Source organism: Crocodylus siamensis, chromosome 10 (genome assembly GCF_052110815.1).
Source record: "Crocodylus siamensis isolate JL-2025a chromosome 10, ASM5211081v1, whole genome shotgun sequence".
Taxonomy (NCBI): domain Eukaryota; kingdom Metazoa; phylum Chordata; order Crocodylia; family Crocodylidae; genus Crocodylus; species Crocodylus siamensis.
In genome coordinates, this window is record NC_143404.1 from 33,002,573 (window position 1) to 33,025,101 (window position 22,529).

The window sequence follows — 22,529 nt, forward strand, 5'->3', positions numbered from 1 at the left end:
CTTGTGAAACACACCAAATCAATCTAACTTGAAAAAAAGTTTAACCAAGTCAAAAACAGTACAACTCCAAATGGAAACCCAAGAAATGCAGCTTAGTGCTAGTACTGAGAGAAGGGGTCCCAAGCAAGTGAAGAGGTTAAGATCTTATTTTCTAATAAGCTTTCCTCCATGTTTTTCTGTTCAAGATTATTCCTCTGCTAAAATTGAGAAAGTATAAAGAGAAAAGGCGGCCAAAAATTGTGTAGATATTATGAATTACTCAAATTCTCTCTTTTAATGTACAGTAAAATCCCTGTTCTCTGGCACGAGTGGGGAATCAGGGGTGCCAGTAAGCTAGAAGTGCCGGTTACCTGGGGCACAGGGTTTCTGGCTGCATGGCGGGGGAAGGTGGGGTGGCAGCAGTCGCATACAGAGTGGCAGCCACAGTACAGGGTGGTAGGCGGCAGTGCCTACCACATGCGAGCTTCCCCCCTGCCCCCCAGCAGGAGGCAAAGTGGCACAACGCCATGTGCATCCTGCCACTTTTAACGCAGCGCCGAAATTACAGTTAATAAGGTATTCCGGTTGGTGAAGTACCGGATAACAGGGATTTTACCATATTATGAATGTCAGTGACCATGGTTGTATTTAAGTTAGTTACATCAATGATCTTTACATTTTTATACGGATGCAAGACTGCAAATATTAATATTCTAGTATTTTTTGTCCAATATCTAAGCATAACCATGAACCATCTAGTTACTGGAAAGTTAACATTTAAAATCTGAAGTTGATTTTCACTCACTCACCAACTCCCAGAGCCTTGGGATGTAATTTTTCTTGTAATACATGATTGTATCCACACCCAAAATTTTATTCCCTAAACTGTATTAATAAATCCATAGCTACAGCAGAAAAAAAACAAGGTCCAAATTTCAGAAGACATTGTCAAGCAAAGTCATTTCAGAAGAAAACCATAGAATAAAATGTTGTAACACTCAGATTTAAAGATGAAAGATCTCAAACCAAGCATGCCAAAATTTTTCAACATTCAACTGGTAATTGAACTGTCTGGCTCAAAGACTTATCAAAAAAAATCTCAGGCTGGTGAGTTTGCTTATCTTTGATTTAGTTGCCTGATACCATAAGGAGAAACAACCCATCAGATATTGACTCATTCATTTACTATCATGTAGCATGTTACTATATGCAGTTACCTAAAATTTTATTTTATGGATTAGATGTGTGGATTCACCAGAGTCACTCACTCGAGCTTCTAGATCAGAGGTTCCCAACCACCGGGCCACGGTGGCTGCCAGATCGTGGCATAAGCCCCCCAACCCCCATTCAACAGGGCGAGAGGCTTCTGATGCCAGTGGTAACATGCAGGGTTAAAGCTGGGGGGGCAAGGAAGCCCCCAGGAGGGAGGTAGTTTGCTCTGCCGCCCCCGTGCTGGTCCATGGCCAAAAAAAGGTTGGAAACCACTGTTCTAGATCCTTTACCAAGTTGGGTTTTTAAAACGTCCTTTAGGCAGAGAGAAAGTAAAACCAAAGGAAACCCATAAATAAGTTTCAAATGAGTTTAAAATCCAATGGGCAAAATCACTTCAAATATCTGTGTCAAGTTTAAACTATAGGAGATTTTTTTTAATAGTATTACAAAGACGTTAAGAAAAGGATTAATAAAGGAAAGGCCGAGACACATAGCTATCACTATATTTGTGTACAAAAAGTAGTATCAAAGAGTGCATGTTCACAATAAGGAATAAGTAGCTACCTGTAAGCTTCTTTTGTTGAGTTATTTTTGATAACTGGGGTGGCAGAGGGGGAGGGAATGATGAGGTGGCAACAGGTAGAGCTGGTGGCAATCAAAAATGTGACACTACATTGGCAGTTTCCACATTTCATGTTAAATTAATCTCATCCAACTCTAATGCTGTAAAAGTAAGGAAGGATGAAAAACGTGCAAAAATAAAGTAATGCATAAAGTTACTCCTAGAGATCTTCAAATTTCTAATGTCAAAAATTAAATGAAATTTGGACCTTTTGGCTTGGACCATGTCAGTCTTTTTTCTTCCCCGCCCCCAGTGGATAAAAGTTGGGGGGAGGGTGAAATTTAAGTCAAGTTAAAGCACATTACTAGAGACACCAGCAGCGCTCCCCTTTAATATTTTATGCTAATTAGTTTTCTATTTGTTAGATGAAAGGCACTAAAAACAATAGCAGAAGTACTGGACATCCAAAAAACCAGGATCACCAAATCAGAACGCACAGTAAATTTCACTACTGACTGAACTGAATTTTTATTACCGCTTCACTATTAGACCAATTTACAAAGCTTCACAGAGATCAATCAAAATAATTACTAAGTATGGAGAAACTGGATAAATCAAGGGATACTCGCCTGAAAGGGGGAAGTTTGATAAATCACAGCAGAATTATTTAGGATGAAGTAAGAGAACTGGTCAGACATGTACGCTCAGGAGTACTCCAAGTCAGCTGCAGAAAACTCTGTGTTCAAAGCAATACTGCAAACAGTACGCATAGGCCACCTGCATAGTTCACTGATAGATGGTCAACCAAATACTGTAAAAGCATAAGCAAAGTTGATAACAACACCAACCTTTGGAGTATGCAGGCTAAAATAAACCAAATCCTCTCTCACTCTTTAAGGTGCAAGAGGCAGGGGGATTTAATATAGGTAGGAAGAGAGGCTTTTCCTTTTCTACAATGTATTTTGAAATTACAGGTATCACTGTCTGAGACAGTACAAATGAATTGCTGAATCACTGCTCTGATCTTTCACAGGTCGTTATACCCATCAGGGATACTAGTGGTATACGGAAATCATTTTGCTGGGATTACAATCAGTTATGCTATTAATTAATTACTTTAACCAACAGAAAAGTTTAAATATGTAGCCAGACTACCTACAGAGAATTTGCTACCCGTTAACCCATTCAAGTGAGTAATATCAGCAGGAGTGGAACATCAGCTAATGCAAAAAGAACTTTTCAGATTAGGAGTCATGACAGGGAAATGGTCTGTTTTTTCACATGCATCAGAATTTCTTATGACCTCCTTTACAAGTATGAACATTAGTTCCCTGGTATGTAGTTTATAGTGCCACTAGCTTTGGAACTGTTTCACAAAACTGCAATATGACACGCACAAAAGTATTCTAATAAATCAAGAAATACTGAGAGAGTGTCCCCAAAATTAAAGTCTGTAGAAGCATTTGAATAACTGAAACTTAAAAATTATTTTTATTCTACAAAAGATGTGATAATTTAGAGTCATTCAAAAGGAATGACTTGCCCCTAGCTCTCTAGGACAGCTCAAGGAAGGCTCTATACCAGGGGTAGGCAACGTTTTTTGGCTGGAGTGCCAAAAAAACCCACAATGCCTACCTTGGAAAGTGCCGGAGTGCTGGCATGCCAGAAAAACAAAATGAGGGCAGGGAGTACGTGGCAAGATGACTTGCTCGCATGCCTTGTCCCCCACCCAAAGTCCCTGCCCCCTGGCCCTGCTGCCCCTTGCCCGCACCCAACCCCCTGCCTCCAGCCTGGGCTCTGTGGCTATCAGCAGCTACCCAGAACCTGGGGCAGCTGCAAACATCTGCAGCCTCTCCGCTCCAGCCCCAGCCGCCTCCCAGCCCCAAGGAGGCAACAGATGCCGGGATGCTCCCCGCAGTGCTGCCCTTGCCGCTGCTTCTGCAGAGCAGCATTGGAACCCTACTTTCAGGGTGCAGCTTTGGGGTGCAGAAAGCTGCCTGCTGCTCCCAGCTCCCCGCTGCCCTGGACACACTTCCCCTGCAGGCGGGGGCAGCAATGAGGGGCACAACCCTGCATGCTGCCCACACTGCTTCTGTGTACACAGGGGAAGTGCAACCCAGGTAGTGCAGAGCTTGCAGCAGCAGGCAACTTCCCTGTGAGGCCCCTCAGTGCACTGCTGTTCCAGGTCACACGTTGCACTCCAGAGGGCCCAGGGGAGGGCAGCAAGGCCAGGAGCACAGCACATGTGACCCACAGCAGCAGTGCACAGAGGGACCACACAGGGAAGCTGCCTGCTGCTACAAGCTCCACGCTGCCTGTGTTGCACTTCGCCCATGTGCACAGGAGCAGCATGGGCAGCACAGAGTTGTGCCCCTTGCTGCTGGCCCCGCCTGCAGGGAAAGTGTGGCCAGGACAGCAGGGAGCTCAGAGCAGCAGCTTTCTGCGGCCCCCACTGTGCCCTGCTGTGCCAGGTTCCAAGGCTGCTCTGCAAAAGCAGCTGTGAGGGCAGCACAGCAGGATCTGCTGCCTCCCCGGAGCACGGGCAGGGGCAGAGAGCCAGCAAATGTTTGCAGCTGGCCCAGGTTCTGGGTAGCTGGTGATAGCCATGGAGTCCAGGCTGCTTGCAGCACTGCTTCCATCCTCTCAGGCAGTTGCTGAGAGCAGCCTGGGCTCCATGGCTATCACCAGCTAACCCAGAGCTGGGGCCAGCTGCAGCCAGGAGGCTTCGAACAGCTTCTGCCCTCCCAACCTCCAGCCCTAGCTCTCTCCCAGTCCCAGGCTCCAGGAAAGCAACAGGTGCCAGCACTGCGTTGGCAGTTTTCCTTGGCATGCACTGGAGCCACGGCCAGGGAAGTAGCAGCTGTTTGTAGCCTCCTGGCTGCAGCTGGCCCTGGCTCTGGGTTGCTACTGATAGCCACTGAGCCCCAACTGCTCCCAGCAGGGCTTAATGCATCCCAGCTGCCTGCTGAGAGCAGTCTGGGCTCCCCGCTGGCAGCAGCTACCCAGAGTTGGGGCCAGCCGCAAACAACTGCTGCCCCTTCCCTCCCCCCCGCTGCCACAATGCGTGCCAAGAAAAATGGCCTCATGTGCCATGCTCGGCACATGTGCCGGGGGTTGCTGACCCCTGCTCTATACCAGCAGTTCTCAACCAGGGTGCTACAGCACCCTGTGGCACTCTGAGATCCTTTCAAGGGTGTTACAGGATACTGCAATATTGGCACTGTTGGGTGTGCAAAGAAGATTCACAAGACAGAATGAGAAATTTCAAATAGAAACCCAAAATGTTAAAAACATTCTGACCTGTTGTGATTTTTCCAAGTTCTTTGCCATGGAATTGCTGTTATGTTTGTGTAGTCAAAAAGAAAGAAAAAAAATCAACTAAAACCTGACAGTTTCCAATGGAATGCCATATCCAATTTTCAGTGTCTGGTTAGGTCTGAATATTGTGTTTATAACATCTCTGAAATACACTGTTGTGAAACAGAAATTCTGCTTCATTTAGAAAGGGTTACTTTCTCATTTTATTCATGGCCAAGTTGTCATTGTGCAAAAATCTCAATTTACTTTGTAATTTTAGCACAAAATTAAAACACTTTAAAACTGAGTTTCTCAGAAGTCAAGGTAAACATACAATTATAATCCACAAACTCAACTTAAAAACTTATCTGTGAAAGTTCTTACCATTTTTCATCATCTTTTTTTTTTTTTTTACAAAAAAGAGAGAGAGAGAAAGAGATTGTGAAACCAATCTTTGAGTCTCTTTCATTGAGTAACAGTCTAGTTAAGCTGGATGATGGCCATTCAAAAACAAGTTATCTCAGTGATACAGCCTCGCACAGACCATCTACTTAAATTTTGGGAAGAATCTTGCATGAAACATCAGTAAGTTCAAAGCAAGATATAAATGGAAAGTAATTAGATTACAATAGCTCTCCACATAACCAAACAGTAGTTCTTTGTAGGACAATATAAATTAATGGGAATGTGACTGATAATGCAGTCCCATTTTGCTCCTTGAAGATCAATACATGAATTTGCTAAAGCAAAATAAATACTACAAAAGGACTTCGGGTGCAGCGGAGACAATATTTAAATGATTGTTCTTAAGCATAATAACAATCTCACTCCACTGTAATTTGTTCAGCAGCATAAGACTCATAAAATGCAATATCTTGTTTTCATAACGATCCAAGAATATTCACAAAAAACACAATCCCATGCACATCACTTTAAGCACAGTTAACTGATATCAAGCAGTGTTTTCTAATACAAAGAACATCTATAATAAATCTAGCATCCCTTTTACACATACCTCCCTTGTCACCCCATAACTAAAAAAAAAAAAAAATCCACTGTGTTCCTGTCTAAACTGGCAAAATGGTCGTTACATACAAACAGTACATTTTGAAAGACCAGCAAAAATCCTTTCTTCTTGCTGTCAGAAGTAACACAAGAGGTGCCCCATACTGTATCAGATCTAAGAAAACAACATGAAATACAGAAAGGAAAACTACAGTTGGGATTGCAATGTGACAAAGTACATATGTACAGCACAGGAGTTGAGTAAACATTGCTGAAGCTTGTCTAGGAAGTAAGTCGTGATACAGATTGCTCAGATGTATTTCAAGCTATAAGGTAAAAGGTACTTAAAATGTGCTGGTCAACCAACATGTGCTAGCATGCTCTATTTGTCCAAAGTAAATAAAGCATATATACTTAAACTTGCCTGCCTTACCATAGGAGGTGCAGAAAAAAGTGACAATTTTTGCCTGATCTGGCCACAGAAAGCAGTTTATAGCTGTGACCAAATGAGTGCACAGCTGCAAACAGGTTAAAAAATGCATGGAGTATGGAATACAAATCTTACAAAATGTAGAGTCTTTTGTAACTTGTGTCTGTCCAGCTCCCAGCCTGTCCCTGTTTTTAGAACAGGAGGAGGGAAAGAGAGGAGAGGGAGTTCAGTCTGGGGGGATTTCAAGCCCCCCCCCACCCCACCCCCAGGGTGGAGCAGATGTACTGCAGCTCTCCCTCCCTCCCCCTCCCCTGAGGTGGGAGGGCTCCAATTCAACCACCCCACCCTTCAGCACCAACTAGGGAGCCCCAAGAATGAGCTCCCTCAGCTGCTTTTTCCCCACTCATTCTAAAAACAGCAAGCACTGGCAGATGGCCTGGCCACTTCTATGGGAACCTGATTTCAGGCTCCCAGCCACTCCCCTCCCCCCTGGAACCAAGACTGAACTTCTGTTTGGTTAGGTGTAAAGTTGTAACTAGGAATACTTTGCAAAAATCCTTCCAAGTCACAACTGGGAGCTGCACTTCTGTCTGCGCCCACAGTCCACGTCCACAAGTGGTGTGGATGTTTGGCTTTACAGAAACAACTAACAGTGGCATACCTTGTGTCACCACTAGGTTTCCCCAGGGAACGTGCATGCCATGTGACCTCTAGTGCACAGCAAATTACCCCAGAAGGGATGGGGCTCCCAGGACCCCGCCTTACCTGGGGTCCCGGGAGCTTCCTGGGGCTGCGGCAACAACAATTCTGCCATGCAGAGCCTGGCCAGCAGCCACAGCACAGCTCCAGGCAGCCCAACTCTGCTTTTGAACGGCACACGCTGCTCATGCATACGCTTTGCTTTTTTTCCTCTGAAAATTTTTTTGACTTGTGGAAGGGTCAAAGAAACCCTCTGTGCTGCTCTCTTGTAGCATGGAGAACAACTAAACATGAAGTATGTGACACAACAGACATGCATAGACTGTCCAGGCTGTGTTCAGACTGCATAGCCACACTCATCTGGACACAGCCATAAAGTCTCAACTTTACATGTTAAGATACAGAGCTTCAATACATGTTCTTAGCACTGTAGTGTTTGGGTTATAAACACTGTTCACTGTTTGCATGTCAACTGTAATTCTCTTACAATTATCTTTAAAAGGTTTATTATTATTATTATTAAATAAAATTTAAGTTTTAAATGCTGCACAAAATTTAGACTCTAAACATCTCAATACTTATACACATGCTAGTTTTACACACACAAATAGCATGTTGCCTTCAACAGGATCAGTCCCTTTTAGTCTTTCAAAAATGACAATAAAAAAAATCATACAAATCATTTAAAAAACCTACAAATTGATTAACTTGTTTTCAATCGGCAATTAGGCATTAAAACCCATTTTTAACAGTTTGCATATAGCAACAAGAAATATTTAGTTTTCCCACTAAAATTCTCTCATCTTTCAAGAAATATCCTTTTCAAGGATAAAAATCACATTTAACACCAAATATTCCACAAGTAGTCTATGTTTCCTAATGTAAATCCATCAGGTAAAATCTTCAGGGTACATGAAACATCCGTTTCAAATCTGTTGAATATAAGAAAAATTGTAACTTACGTGCCTTAAATCAAAGTTAAAATAAATGTTTCACTTCTCCATAGTTTAGAGGATGAAGATAGTGAGAAACATATGAAGGACTCCCTTCTGCTAACCAGGAAAGAACAAAGTCAGTCAAAATAAAATGATGCTAAAAAGCTAAAGGTACCCTTGAGGAAATAACCCACTTATGTTTTACTCTGGTAAACCCAAACAGAATTTTGAACCTACACACACAAGACTACAGACCAAAGAAAGTATATGTGAATAAAACTAACATTATGCAATAGCACCTTCTTAAGAATTGACTTTAATAATTCTCTTCAAAAGAGCACAGACAGAGATCATCCAAAAGTATTAAAAGTAGAAAGGCAGCTAATTAAATTAATGTACGTGTCAATATTGAGACTAATACTGAAAATAGAAGAAAGCTAAAAAAAAACTAGCTAGGTCACTCATAGGAGCATGCTGTCTTCCGCACACCAAGAAGTTTAGTGTTGCTTCATTTAATATCAAAAGGAGATTGACCTGTGAATCTGCTGCACATTAAAAGAAGAAACTACAGTGTTGGGAATATGTGGAAACCGGGGCAGACAATTATTTTGGGCGGAGGGCCGCTTACTGAGTTTTGGCAAGCCATTGAGGGCTGCATGACAGGCAGCCAGGGACAGATAAATATTAATTTTCTAAACATTTTAGGGGCCCCGTAGGCTGGATAGAATGGCCTGGCAGACCATATCTGGCCTGCGGGCAACATTTTGCCCACCCCTGGTGTAAATAGTAGGGGTATGTGAAATGGGCCATATTCAATTCAGATTCAAATTCGGCTCAAATCAGGGGAGAGTGATTTGATTTGTTGATTTGGATAGCTGTCCTGATTCAATTTGGCCAAATCCGATTCTGAAGATTCAGTGCCAACTCAGAGAATCAGCGATTCAGCCAGACACAGCTTTAAATGTTTTTTCTACGTACCTTGAAGTACCAGTGTGGCTTGCGAATGCTAAGATGCTAAATCGGATGGAGCAACCCACAGGAGCGTGGGGGGCCCCCGCGTGCTTGGCAGTGGACCCAGAAGTGGACTGGAAGTACTTCCGGGTCCACCACCAAGCATGCGGGGACCCCCGCACCTCCCAGGCTTGGCGATTGGACACGGGGAGACCCCAGGTGACCCCCAGACCCAGGAGGCAGCAGTCACTGAGCCCAGGGATGTGGGAGGGTCCCCCACACACTCCGCAGTGGACCCAGAAGTGGACTGGAAGTGCATCTGGTCCACTTCTGGGTCCACCACTGAGTGCGCTGGGGACCCCCATGAGATGTTCCATCCACTTCAGTATCTCAGCATTCACGAGCTACCTGGTGCCTTGACATATGTAGAAAAAACATTTAAAGCTGCATCTATGTCAGAATCACCAAACCTTTCCAAATCGATTCGGAGAGATTAAAGAGTCTCCTGTTTCGATTCGGATTTGAAGACTCGAACATCGAATCAGGCCAAATCTCTGCTGAATCAAATCAGTGACCGATGCTCCGCACAGCCCTATTAAAGAGTACATAAAAATACCTTCCAGAGCTATTTTTAAAAAGCCAATTCTAAACAAGTCAGCCTTTCAACAGCATTTCAAAATTTCCCAGAGACACAAATATTTTTAGTCACCTGACATGTACAATTAAGCAAAAGTAGCCTGTTCATACCCTCCTAGCTTAAAATAAGCCTGCCATTACACATGGGAACTTGTTCTTGAATGCCAAACATTAAAATGCTAATGAATCAGTTGTAAAAACTAACAGAATGAACCCTACACAATGTTTAGTTAATGAAGTTTCACTGAAGTTTAAAAATCTCACACTGAGAACTGAATACACTGCATTTAAACAGGTTAAAACACAAATCTGGAAACTGGTGTGGACTAGAATAAAAAGATACTAATTGTCTAACTATGACTTGTAGCGAGTACATAATTCAGTAAGAAATCATATGGAAGACTAGTGTCATGCCACTGACCCTCATCAATAAGATCTCCAAATTGTGATCTCTCTCAGCCACAAATCACAAAGATGTTATAAATGGAACCATAGTTCTTCCCCTGCCTCTAGTCCCATCAGCTAGCTACTTAAAGATCATGCATGTGTAGATACTGCTTTTTAGTTCCACAAGAGATAGGAAATTTAGAGATCCTAACTCTCTGAAATATGCATCTCTGAGCAAAACATAACTTGCTAACAAGTGAAACATTTGTGTTTTGAACATACCCTTTCTTAATCTAAACTCACACCAATAGTTAACATTAGGTCACCCTATGATATTTCAAATGGTTATGTAGTAAAAGCAAGATATTTAGTTTTCTGAAAAACTCAACTAAGCAGAAGCAATAAGATATAGTACAGGGTGATTTCTTACCTGAAACTTTGTTTCTGGGCTTCAGATCCACCAATCCAGAATGAAAGGGGATTCGAATGGGGTTTCCTTCTCAGACTTGTCTGTTAAAAGAGAGCAGCCAATCATCTTCAGCTTGGTGTATCTACTTCTTTCTTGAACGAAATCCCAATTACGTACTCCTATTGCTGTTAGAAAGACAAGGCAACCTACATGCCACACCATGGTTCCGGCAGCAACTACATTAATGGGGTCACCGGATTGGTGGATCTAAGACAAAGAAACTATATTTACAGACAAGAAATTGCTCTTTTCCATGCCCTGATTCAACCAACCCAGAAGACATTTTTTTGGGTAACTATTTGCTTTACAAAGACTGAGAGCTAAGAGAAGAAGCTAGGACTCCAAGAATGAAGCACATACTAAAGTATCAATCATCAATTCACATTAACAAATATGTTCCATTGTTTTCTACGTGGTTTTCAAAACAGATGCACTTCAGCCTTCAATATGGTCACTCTCTATTAAAATATGCTTCCTCTATAGCTGTTTCCAAATACATAGTATGAATTAAATTTACTACAGTGATTCTTTGACTTTCCTCCCAAGTCTCAAAACTGTTTTCCTATCTGGGAGCAGTAAGAAGAGATAACCTCTAAGGCTCTGTTGCAATCTAAATCATGCCAGCATTCAGTACATTTCCAGTAGAGCTATCTTTCTTAAAATATAGAAATAAAAAAAACCACAAAATAGAATAAGCCACTCTTGACCAAATAATGATTACAAAAAATGATTCTTTACACTACTAAAAACAAATGATGAAATCTAGTATCAAGAGAGTTCACAGAGCACTTTCAGGAGTACATTCAGGTTCTGAAATAGCAAATATATTAGAGGAAACCATCAAGAACATAACCATTAGAAGATGGAAACTGCAAAAAGAGTACCTACTGTATTGTCTGTGATACCGCTCCAGGAAAGTGCATACTCAAGGACAGAGAGCCCTTCATATGTAACCCATCAAGCAATTTTCAAATAATGACATTTTAAGAAACTACTTCCCCTGACATTGGGAAGAAGAAACATCTAACACTTTCCAGGACTTGTAAGTTATGCAAAGTCCATAGAAGAACTGCAACCGTATTCTCCATTCCTTCGGCTCTCCTCATCAACCCCTTTGACACCCAAGCCACTGATCTCAGCAGGAGTGTTGCAAATATCAAAACAAAAGCTCTTTGTAGAAAGAGATAGTTAGCCCTGTTAGTCTCAAGTCAGGCAAGAGAATGCAAAAGCACTTTGAAGACGGATGTTAGAAAAAAAATAAATAACTGCCATTCTCATCATCTGTGCATACCACTAGCTTCGATCAAATCTGATACTGCCTGAATCTAAGTAGCAAAAGGATTTTCTGAATCTCTGTGTTAATTCATTTATCATAGCTCTATTAAGTCAGAGGCAAAATAACTTTTCAAGGAGATAGAATCTTTGCAAATTAGAAATTAGGTCCGATCTCTGATTTTGAAGAACCAGGACTGCTACCAATGTAATTAGACAAGCAACAAGATATCCATGTATGACTCATATATTTCTTCTTAGTAACAAAAAGGCCACCAACATTATCAGCATGTACTATTTCGCTAAGCAACAGTCAGAAGGATGTTAAAAGGAGGGAGCAATTCACCATGAAGGCATCACTTGAGTTCTTTGGAAATCTGCTGCAGCACATCTCAGTTATCTCATTTTACTCTAGAGATGAAGAAGGGTGATGGAGACCAAGTTCTCCTGGCTAGTTTTAGTTTCCTGGGCAGAAAAATCTTCCTGTTTTAATTTTAACCAGCTACAAGTTGCAACTGAAAAAAACTGATAAACTATGAGTCAAAGATAAATTCAGAATACAGATTACAAGGTAATAAAAAACACTAATACATCATCTTATTTTAAAAAGGTGAGAAAGTCATGAAAAGTGGAGTAGTTTTAGCCATCATCTCAGACAAGCACGTACCCCATAGATACGCGTGTCATAAAAACTAATAATATATATTGACCAAAACTTTATAATCAAGAATTTGAAAACAGTATAATCAGGCCTAAAAGGCACTGATGCATCAATATGGCTAACAGGATTGATGTGTGATACAGAGCCTTTTGTCACTCATTAAAAAAATACCCCACTAAACAGTAGCTTAAAATTGATGCCCCCGCTTTCCCCCGCCGGTTTATAGAAAAACATCTCACTTAGGAAACAGGTGCCTATATTATTAAGTTCACCAAAATTTGCAAACTTATTTGGTGTTTGTCCACGTGCTTTGGGAGTATGTGTGTATTAGGGGGGGGATTTAATTAGAACGTCTTGTGTATCAGTATCCCCATGCTTCAAAATGGCAATGGGAGCACTTTATATAAAGTGTCCTGTTGCCATTTTGAAGTGCGGGGATGCTGATACATGAGACACTGGAGGCTGCTGCAGTGTGGCAATTACCAAACTCCAGCACACTTGATTAATCACGTCTGCTCATATATAGGCACCCTTTGTTCCAAACGGTTGTTGAAGGCTGTATTGACCCTCTAATCCAGCAATTCTCAAACTTTTCAGACTCAAGGCACCCCTCCATAACTTTTATGAATTGAGCAGAACCAATTTCAAAAACTAATTTGCATATTACTGGGCTTCCCACCTTGCAGAAAAGCCGGGCAGTGTGTGGGTGGGTGGGTGGGGAAATCACGCAGGCAGTGGCAAGCCTGAGCTTATCTGCTGATATCCCCACACCTCAGGCACCCTACAAAGGATCTGGCATACCCCAGGGTGCTCCAGCACTGCTCTAACATCTAAGTGATTTCAGCCTGTCAAGGTTGAAGCACACTAATATAGGTTTGTGGAGAAGGTTGGATTACTGCTGCTAATACAATGCTTACATGTAAACAGGTATCCTGAATTTCTCCCACTGCTAATCCAGCTTTTATTGGAAGAAAATTTACTTCCTAAATATACGAACACTGCTTTCTTGAACTAAATTTCTGAAAACATGACAGGCCTTTAAGTGACCACATAAAGGCATTGGTCGCTTGTGACAAACACAGGAGGACAGCTCATAGAAAGCAGTATATGTAACAGGGTAAGCTGTAAAATATAGCAAGACAGCTGAATCAGTGCATTCATCCCAGTAAGGTCAAGAATGAGTCTATAAATGTGAGGAGAGGGGGAAGAAGGATTTGTCCTATGCCTTAAGCTTGCAAAATATGTACCATAACATCTCTTTCAAGAAACCACCCTAGGTGGTAACATGGGTGCATGACTAAACGTATGTGCAGCCAATAGAACTAAATGAACATGTATCATTATGGCTATGCCCACCATCACAGCCTTCTCCCCATCAGTCTGAGCAGTTTCTACAAGCAGCAAGCCACTCCCAATACTGCTATGCCCAAACTTCAGGCTCAGAAAAGATAATAAAATGTAGATAGCTGCACTAGACCCAAGAAAAGATGGTAAACTAAATAGTGTCATTAACCAATAGCAGTTTCAAAACTCAGCATTCTTTTTTTTTTCAATTTATTTCCTGAGTAGGCTTTTACTTAGGCTACAGCAATGCTCCCGTATAGGTATGCTCTCTTAATGTTCCACATACATTATTTCCTCTTTTTTGCATCTTTGCCATACCATCCACTTCATTTTGAACCATATGCCATTTTATTTTACACACTATTACACAATGCTTAAAAACAATCAAGAATGTAGAAGAGATCCAAGATGCACTGAATATGCCAGTGTAATAATGAACTGTGTATTCTATGACACTATATCAGTAAGCATTTACAAACTAAAGGACACCCACCAGCTTCATACAACAACTGAAGTAGTGTTTAGCAGGAAAGGGATGTAAGGAAAAAGGTACTGAATCTGATCTTCAAAGAATTTCCTCAGGTCTTAACCCTGACAGCCTAAACTGAGACATCTTACTAAAGTAAACTGGGGAGATGACCCAACAAACCTCAAGTGGCACATTTGCAACATTTGTTTAACAATCCTGTTCAAGAGGTACAATTGACACTAAAATACACAAAAGGATGTATGTGAAGTTCAGTTCAGTTTCTGAAAATCGGCTGAGCCACTTCTGACAACACAAATGCTAGCCGTCCACCGAGTTGCAAGACAACATAGCAGTGATCATCTTTCCCACTGAATGCATTATCATTAGACCACTCTTTCTCAACGTGTGGGTCATAATCCAAAAGTGGGTCACAAGAATATATGAAAGGGTCACGAATGACTTTAAAAATGGATCAACAAACTTATAAAATGGATTCTTCTTTAAAGGAGAAAAGTGTGGGAAACCGTGGCTTTTCCCTTGCAGGCTGGCAGAGTTACAGCCTTCAAGGGGCTGCTTGGCCCCCCCATGCCTCACACCTACCCTCCTACCCCACACGCTCAGGGGCTGGGCGCAGGGGTGGAGGCAGTGGGTCAGGACTGGCCATGATGTTTACAAAAAAGGGTGAGAACCACTGCTCTAGACCAGGGCTGTCCAACTTACAAGCAGCCAAAGGCTACATGTTGCACAGCTTATGCAAGACTCACCAAGCTCCCATGGGCAGTGCTACCCCATCATCAGGGGCAGAGGCAGGAAGCAGAAATCAGAGGAAGAAGGGGAAGGCTGGAGACCGCACCATCAGTAAACAGCCAGGGAGCTGCCTGAGGGCTGCAAGTTAACACCCCCCCAGGCTTCAAGTTGAACAACCCTGTCTTGGACCTTATAGCATCCATCTGAAAGGACTCTAGCTCAAACAAACTCATTTAGAAAATTCAAACAGATACTCAGGCAAATGTTCTGGGTATCTGGAATATAGTAAAGGTTTGAATGCATCATAACCTTTGGTCTCATGTGTGACTACAACCCAAATGAACAAGCCAATACCTAAAGGATTCAGTCTTCCTTTCTGCTTACTCTACACCTTGATTCACCCCACACCCCATTTGAATTCTAGTGCTTATCCCACCCTTCTCACTCTTGCAAATACTCTCTCGTGTTGTCCTCCAACATCTCTCCCAAATATCTTGCTCACCTCAAGTTTATCACAATCCTTCATCACTCAACTTTTCCAATCTAAATGGTCCATCTTATTCATGCTCTTTCCAACGTCTTCTTTTTCCCTTTCTAGCCAAAAATCACAGCAATCTTGCTTTTTATACTGAGCCCTGTCCTTTCCAGCCTCTGTAGCTGCACTCTTCCTACCTCCTGCCTCAAAACTTTCTAATCTTGCAACTTCCAAACATTGTCTCCAGATACTCCCTGCATCTACAAAGTGTCCTCAATCCATTTCTTTTCCATATGTGGAACTGTCTAGTATTCCTCAGGTTGACCCAATAGTTGGTTCTTTCATCTTTTCATCCCACCCCTCTATGCTATTTCAATCTTCATATTACTGACCTCTCCAAATCTGCTGAGGTAATGACTGTAGGTTATGAGAAGTAATTAGCAAAACTACTACATTCTTACTCAGCTGACTGCATGCTCACTAGTCTGCACTAAGCCACAACCTATTAGTCCTGTTAGTTTCTTCATCTGCTTACAGATTTAAGAACTACTGCCAAGATTTTTATCAGATGTTTGGTTAAGACAAGTGCCTCCTTGTTTGTTTCAGATCTAGTTAAGGCCATTAGCCATATTTTTATCTCCTCAAAATGGACTCTACTATGCTCTAAACAGAACTATACTTCAAAACCATTTTGAAAACTTAAGCTGGTGCAAAATGCAGCTCCTCACCTGATAAGCAGTACTTGGTAGAGACAGCATATTACAACAGTGCTTCAAGTTCTACATGAGTAAACTTCTAAATGCTTTGGGATGACGGCCACCTCCCATTACTATCAAATACCAGGACACTTCAGTTAACATTCACATGGCTTGCTAGAGAAACTGCTACTGTCCAAGTACTCGCCGGTTCTGGAGACTGTTTACCCGATTCTGCAATTTGCTTGCCGTCTGGATATGAGGCCATTCAGTGCTTATCATAAGGCTTTTCCAGGAGTAAGGGGACAGGTTTTTTGACAAGAGTATAAACCATAGTTCTTCACCACAATATTTAAACTCTGGTCATGTTCTATTAGGTAGGCAGTAAAGGTAACTGATGAGGAAGGAGATATTTCATAAACATACTCTTAAAATATAAGTTCAAGTTGAGTATAAATAGATGCTTTTCAAAAACTTAAACAGCTTTTGCTCCTTCTAGTCCTTGGCCTTCCACAAGCCTTTCACTCTACTCCCAAAATACAGCATTAGGTTGAACTTAAGCTGAAAGCTCGTCAGGGAAGTGACCTGCTTTTGTAAAATATCATGAACACCAGAGTGTTATAGAAATATTGATGATAAACTCAACATGTGCAAATCTTTAAACACGCTTGGCTCCCTGCTTCAATAAACAAGTCTGATAAGTGTCTGGATAGATCCATGGCCTGAAAACAAAGATTTACATTTCCCACTCTAGGCAAAGGATATCCATTTCATATTAAACAGATAGCATGTTCCTCACTTTTGCATCTTTCATAACATGCTAATGCAAACTGTAAGCTGCCAATAAATTTTTTGCTACTGATTAAGGAGTCTTTTAGCAGAATGAATGCAGTGGATGAATGAAACTTAAAAAAAAAAAATGCAATACATGAATTGTGACCAATAATCCCAAACACCACCATCCCCCACCGCCAAAACAAGCACTTTTTTTGCTGAAAAGATGAAACCATACTTTACTGCCCATTTAGAGTACATCTCCCAGTTCTCAACTGTATTTAAATACCATTTATCAAAAATGACACATAAAACAATCATTATCTTAGAATGAAGTCCATGGATGAATTTGGATCAAGAAAGCCAGAAAAGTTAAAGTTACTTAACTTTGCACAGTGTTATTCAAAAATGCTACTTTGCTGTTCTTGTAAAAGTTAGGACGTGGACAAGCCTTTTGGGCTAGTCTACTCAGGGTTTCCATCAATTTGGGATTGCTTCCTTACTATTTATTTCCTAGACATTTGTCTTGTGCATACAAGACATTTTACCAAAACAGAGCAATAAATACTTTAAAATAATGACAATCATGTTAAACTCATTTTCATAACAGATATGACACACAGGCTGCAGTTTAGAAACACATTAAGTCTTCCAAGCCTTACATCTCGAGAAAATATTTCCTTTGGCCAATGTACTTCATGTCTATATCAGAGGCTATCCACTCTTACCCACTGCCACCACCATCACCAATGAAATCCTTAAAATACTTTTGCTACATTGGAACTACAGCCCTCAACAAAGAGAAAAAAACATTAAGAGAGAAAAAACATACAAAAGTAAAACAAGATATCTAAAACCCAAGCCTAGAACCCACATTTAATGTCACTACAGATAGAAGATTTTACTTAAATCTCACCTGTAAGTATAGAACAATATTATTCCCACCAGCAATTTTTTTAAATAAATGCAAATTATCAAACTTGGGAACAAATGAGAGATAGAAACTCTCATGCAATTAACACGTTGCTATATCATATCCTGCTTGTCAGTTTAAGTACTCAGCATTCCCTTCCAGTTGTTACTAATAAGTTTATTCATTGGTAAAAATTTCACCCATAATTATTTTTCCCCACTCTTGCAGGAAAGGTACAGCAAGCAAAATGTTATTTACTATACCAGAGGGGCACAAAAAAGAGCCTGCACTTAGAACCTTAATGCTTGTATCTTATTTTACTTAAGAATAATTACAAAATGCAAGAAGTACCAAAATAAATCTTGTGTTTTAAAATAGTCTCCATTTGAAAGATTCTTTCTAACAGCAGACAGTTTTAGTAGAAAGGCAAGTTTTTTCCTCTCTTGGCCACACTTCTTTTTTGTCAATAGCACTTTCATTTGTGTTTACTTTACAGTAAACAGTTTTTCACCCAGTCTTAAGTCTAACATCCCACAGAAATGTTTACAAAGTAAAAACATTGCCAAGTAGCTAAAGAAATGTCACATCTTGGTTTATAAAGTCTGTATCAAAAGAATATAGTATTTAGCTCATAGTAATGCAAGTTTGTTTTAACAAAGGCCCTCAATAGCATTAAAAATATGACTACCAACTACATTTTTACTAGCTAATTTTCTATGAAAATGGTTATACATCTCATTTATTTAATTCACTACATGTTATTTATGAACTGTTATTAAAATAGCAGCTCTGACAAGCTAGATGATCAGTATCACGAGCTCTGCAAGCGCTACAAACCTATATATATATACATTAGCTGAAGTAACTGTACTTTTTTGTATTCCAGTTGTGCAACACAAAGCAGCTTTGATGCTCACTCCTATACAAAAAAATCTTCTAGAGTATTTTTCTAAAAGTCCCATTAAACTTGTTTATCCATTCCATTTTTCAGGATTTAGGGAGTATAACAATTGTGTCATTTAAAATGTATTCTTTGCTTTTGTTAGTTAGCAGTGTAGTAAAGAAACAGATAAGCTATTAATAAAACTAAAGAACACACTGTCAAAGGAACAACCTAGATAAGCAAAACAACTCTACCTAGAACCTTAAATTCCATTTAGGTACCACTACCATCATATGTAATCATCCATTATGCAAAGCAAAGTAGCCAGCAGAATTATGCTTACGCACTTCAGATTTGTAATACTATTTTGGTTTTCTACCTACAAAAACAACTCACTCCTTAACTAGATGGCCCTTCTAACAGATTCCTTCATGGATATCACTGACTCTTGTTACAGTCCATTAGCATGAGTGATTCTGATGTCACCAACATTAAAATGTGGGCTCACTGGATCAACAGTGATCAAGGAATCATTAAGATCAACTGTATCCAGAAACCTTAGTGATCAGTATCCAAGGGTTAAAGAAATGCAGAAAGAGCACACGATAATAAAATGACAGAGAGGTATTCTTGAATGTTCACTTCTTAGTTGAACAAGGTGGTATAACACTCAACCATGACAGAATTTTTAAAGAAAATTCACAAGTTCCCCAAACCAGTCTGCTTAGACTACACAGCATGTAGAGCTGCTTAAAAAATTCAGATGTGTTTTATCTTATGCCATTACAGTACCCAGCACTTTCAGTGTTCGCTAGAAGTGTGCACTGTCATCTCCCTTTCTAATTGTGCCATCACATCATTCTTTTTAAAAGAAAATATTAACACAAAGCAGTACATAGAAAATGTGTCTAGAACACTCTTGCTATTCTTTCCGTTATTAGCTTTGAATACTCAATGGTGCCTTTAAATTAGCTTGCTCTACACTGAACACGGCACCTGAGATGTTAATCTATTCCCTTCTCCTACTTCCCCACAGCATCCCTACAGATCTCATTTTCAAAGCATAAATATTTAACCTCACGCTACAACTACAGCATGGAGTTTGGCTGAACTGCGGGAAACAGACACTTGCTGCCCTGAACCAGCTCCTTGGTGCTGCTGCAAAAACACAAGTTCACTTAGCTGCCACTGGACATGCCCCGTGCGGATGACAGAACAAGGGAGTGGCAGGAAAAGGGGCTTGTGGAACAAATAGGGGACAAGTTTCAGGCCTGAAGATTAAGGACGGTTCCCAGCCCCTAACGAAGGCGCCGTTACCATGACCAAGCTGCGGGGGGAAGGCCCCATCCGCCTCCTCCTCGCTCTGCGCCCAGGAAGTGGCGTCCCCCGGCCTACTACACAGCCGGCTTGTGCCCCCGGGGCGGGGCGGACGGGACCGACGGGAGGCCGCACCTGGGCACAACCTGCCGACAAGCCCGAGCCGCCACTCGGCGCCACCCGTTATGGCTCGCGGGGCCGGGTGCGAGGCGCCAGAGGCGGGAGTCGCAGCCGCCTGAGGCCGAGCGGCTTCTGGAGGCGCCCGGAGGAGCCCACGCGGGGCGCGGGCTCCTCCCCGCCGGCAGGGCTCGCCCCGCCTCGGCCCCTTGCGCGAGGCCCCGCGAGTGTCACTTTCGCCCCGCCCCGCCGCGGGCTTTTGTCCCAGCCCCTCCCCCACGCGCCGCGAGGCCTAGCTCCGCTCCCACTGCGGCAGCGCCCGCGGCTCGGGCCGTCCGTCCAGGGGGATGGATGGGTGGGGGCGGGCCGGGCCGGACTGGGCCAGGCGGCGGGGGGAGGGGCGGCCACTCACCATCAACTCGATCGTCTTGTCCTCGATCACCGAGTCGGGCTCCATGGCGGCGGGGGCGGTAGCCCCGCGCGGGCGGCTCCTCGCTCCCCCTCCCCGCGCTCGCCCGCCCCGCAACGCGGAACAGAAACCGCGAGCGCTCCGACCTCGGCCGCCGCCGGCTGCTCCCTCCCCCCGCCCGCCGGACGCACGTACGTACGTCTGCACGCACGCTGCAACCGCCGCGGCGTAACGCGCCGCGCTCCCGGAACCGGAAGCACTGCCCCCTTCCCCCAGCGAGGGGAGGGGCGCAGATTACGGCTCCCGCCAGGCTCCGCAGCGCCCTCCCGCGGCAAAAGCGGGGTGGCCTACAGCTCCCGGCATGCAGCACACGCTAAAGCGGCTAGTGGGCTGTAGCGCATGCTGGGACCTGCAGTCTTGGGCCGGGTGGGACGGTCCTGCGCCTCCCGGGTCGAGGCGACTGCAGCCCGCGCCGCGCTCACAATAGCCGCCGTCTCGGGCCCCCGCGCCGGGCTGGATGCAGCCCTGGGGACGCTCAGTCCTCGCCTCGCGGACGGGGCAGGCGCTGGGGAGATTCCGCCCCCCCCGGCCCGGCGACGCGATCACAGGGGGGACGCGAAACTCTTGGCTCAGCGCTTTGTGTCCCTCGTGCACCCGGGCACCTCCTTGAGTCAGGCCCCGCTGCCTCACATCCACCTGCGCCCGTGACACGAGCACCTCCTCCTGGGGGCTCGGGGCTGCCTGCAAGGAGAGCGGCGGTGGCGGCCGCGTCCAGCTGCTCCATAGGCCCTTGCTGGGGAAGTGAAAGGAAGACCTCCTAGACGGGCACCAGCTTGTTGGCTCTGGATTTAGGACTCAGTTTTCTCCAGTAGTCTCTCCTTGGACTGCACTCGTTTCCTCCAGTCTAACACCTTGGCCCTTTTGGACAAGTATAGAGTCATAGAAAACAAGGGTTGGAAGGTAGCAGTCCAAGTGCCTGCTCAAAGGAGGACGGTCCCCAGTATAACCCAGCCAACACTTTTTCTAGCCAGCAGACACGTGGAACAGCTAAATGAGCTTATCTTATCCACTGATAGATGTCATGGGGAGGTCACTTTATTTTCATGTAGCTCAATAGTTCAGTACTTTGGTCATAACTGATTTATATGGGCAGTTGGTCTAATTCCCCATTTCCCTATTACACAGTTGGAGTGGAAGGTGCAGGTTAGGTTTTGTGTCAGAAAGCAACTCGATCCCAGCTGTAACGGACCCATATGGCAAGGAAGTATGCAAGTGCCATTTTTGCCCATTTTAAACCCCTTTGCACTGCCTGGGTTGTGTAAAGGCATAACTAAATGTAACCAAGAACCAAGCCACATTTTCTCTAGCACATTGATGTTTGAGAACCAGTGGGAAAAAAGAAAATTAATTTGACACAAGAAGTAAAACTCCAAACTATTGGAGTGACAGTATGTTAATAAGTCTGGAGACAAGAACCAGTAATGATTAAATCTCAGGTGCTTTGGCAAGGGTTACCAAGGTCACACAGACTGCAATCTGATGATGCAGCAGGGACTCAGTGAATTAGTCAGCACTGAAAATCAGAGACAAAAATGTCATAAGCAGAAGTCTGCTGTAATGGCACAGCATTAATGATATTGTCCTCATGGTGAAAATAGGACTTAGAGTGAAAGTTAGTAAGTACTTTTCCAACAGTTAGATTTGAGGATGAAATTTTTGTCTCCTGACCACCTAATTACACGTGGTCCAGATATAGCTCGTAAGCAAGTGAAAATACGATATGGAGTCTTATTTTCCTTTTGATGCTACAACCTGCTTCAGTGCTCACTGGGATCAATGGAAATTTATTTAGGCTCATAAAAATGCTCTCTTTAAGAGAGTGTCCTAAGTC

The 22,529-nt window shown here is 42.9% G+C and overlaps 1 protein-coding gene across 4 annotated transcripts in view; it reads right to left on the reverse strand.

Moving 5' to 3' along the window:
* The window catches only part of FBXW11 (F-box and WD repeat domain containing 11), a 113,660-nt gene extending 91,648 nt beyond the window's left edge, over positions 1-22,012 (reverse strand). Inside the window, exons 1-2 of one of the 4 annotated variants that reach the window (XM_090064487.1) lie at positions 20,642-22,012; positions 10,524-10,603 (exon numbers count right to left, since the gene is read on the reverse strand). Coding sequence is in view for 2 of the 4 variants with exons in the window: in XM_090064486.1 (XP_089920612.1) it covers positions 20,642-20,686 (45 nt within the window). In the remaining 2 variants the exon portion in view is untranslated. The remainder of the gene's footprint in view (positions 1-10,523; positions 10,604-20,641) is intronic. The other 3 variants (XM_090064489.1, XM_090064486.1, XM_090064488.1) reach the window with 3 other exon arrangements.
* Between the last annotated feature and the right edge of the window lie 517 nt (positions 22,013-22,529).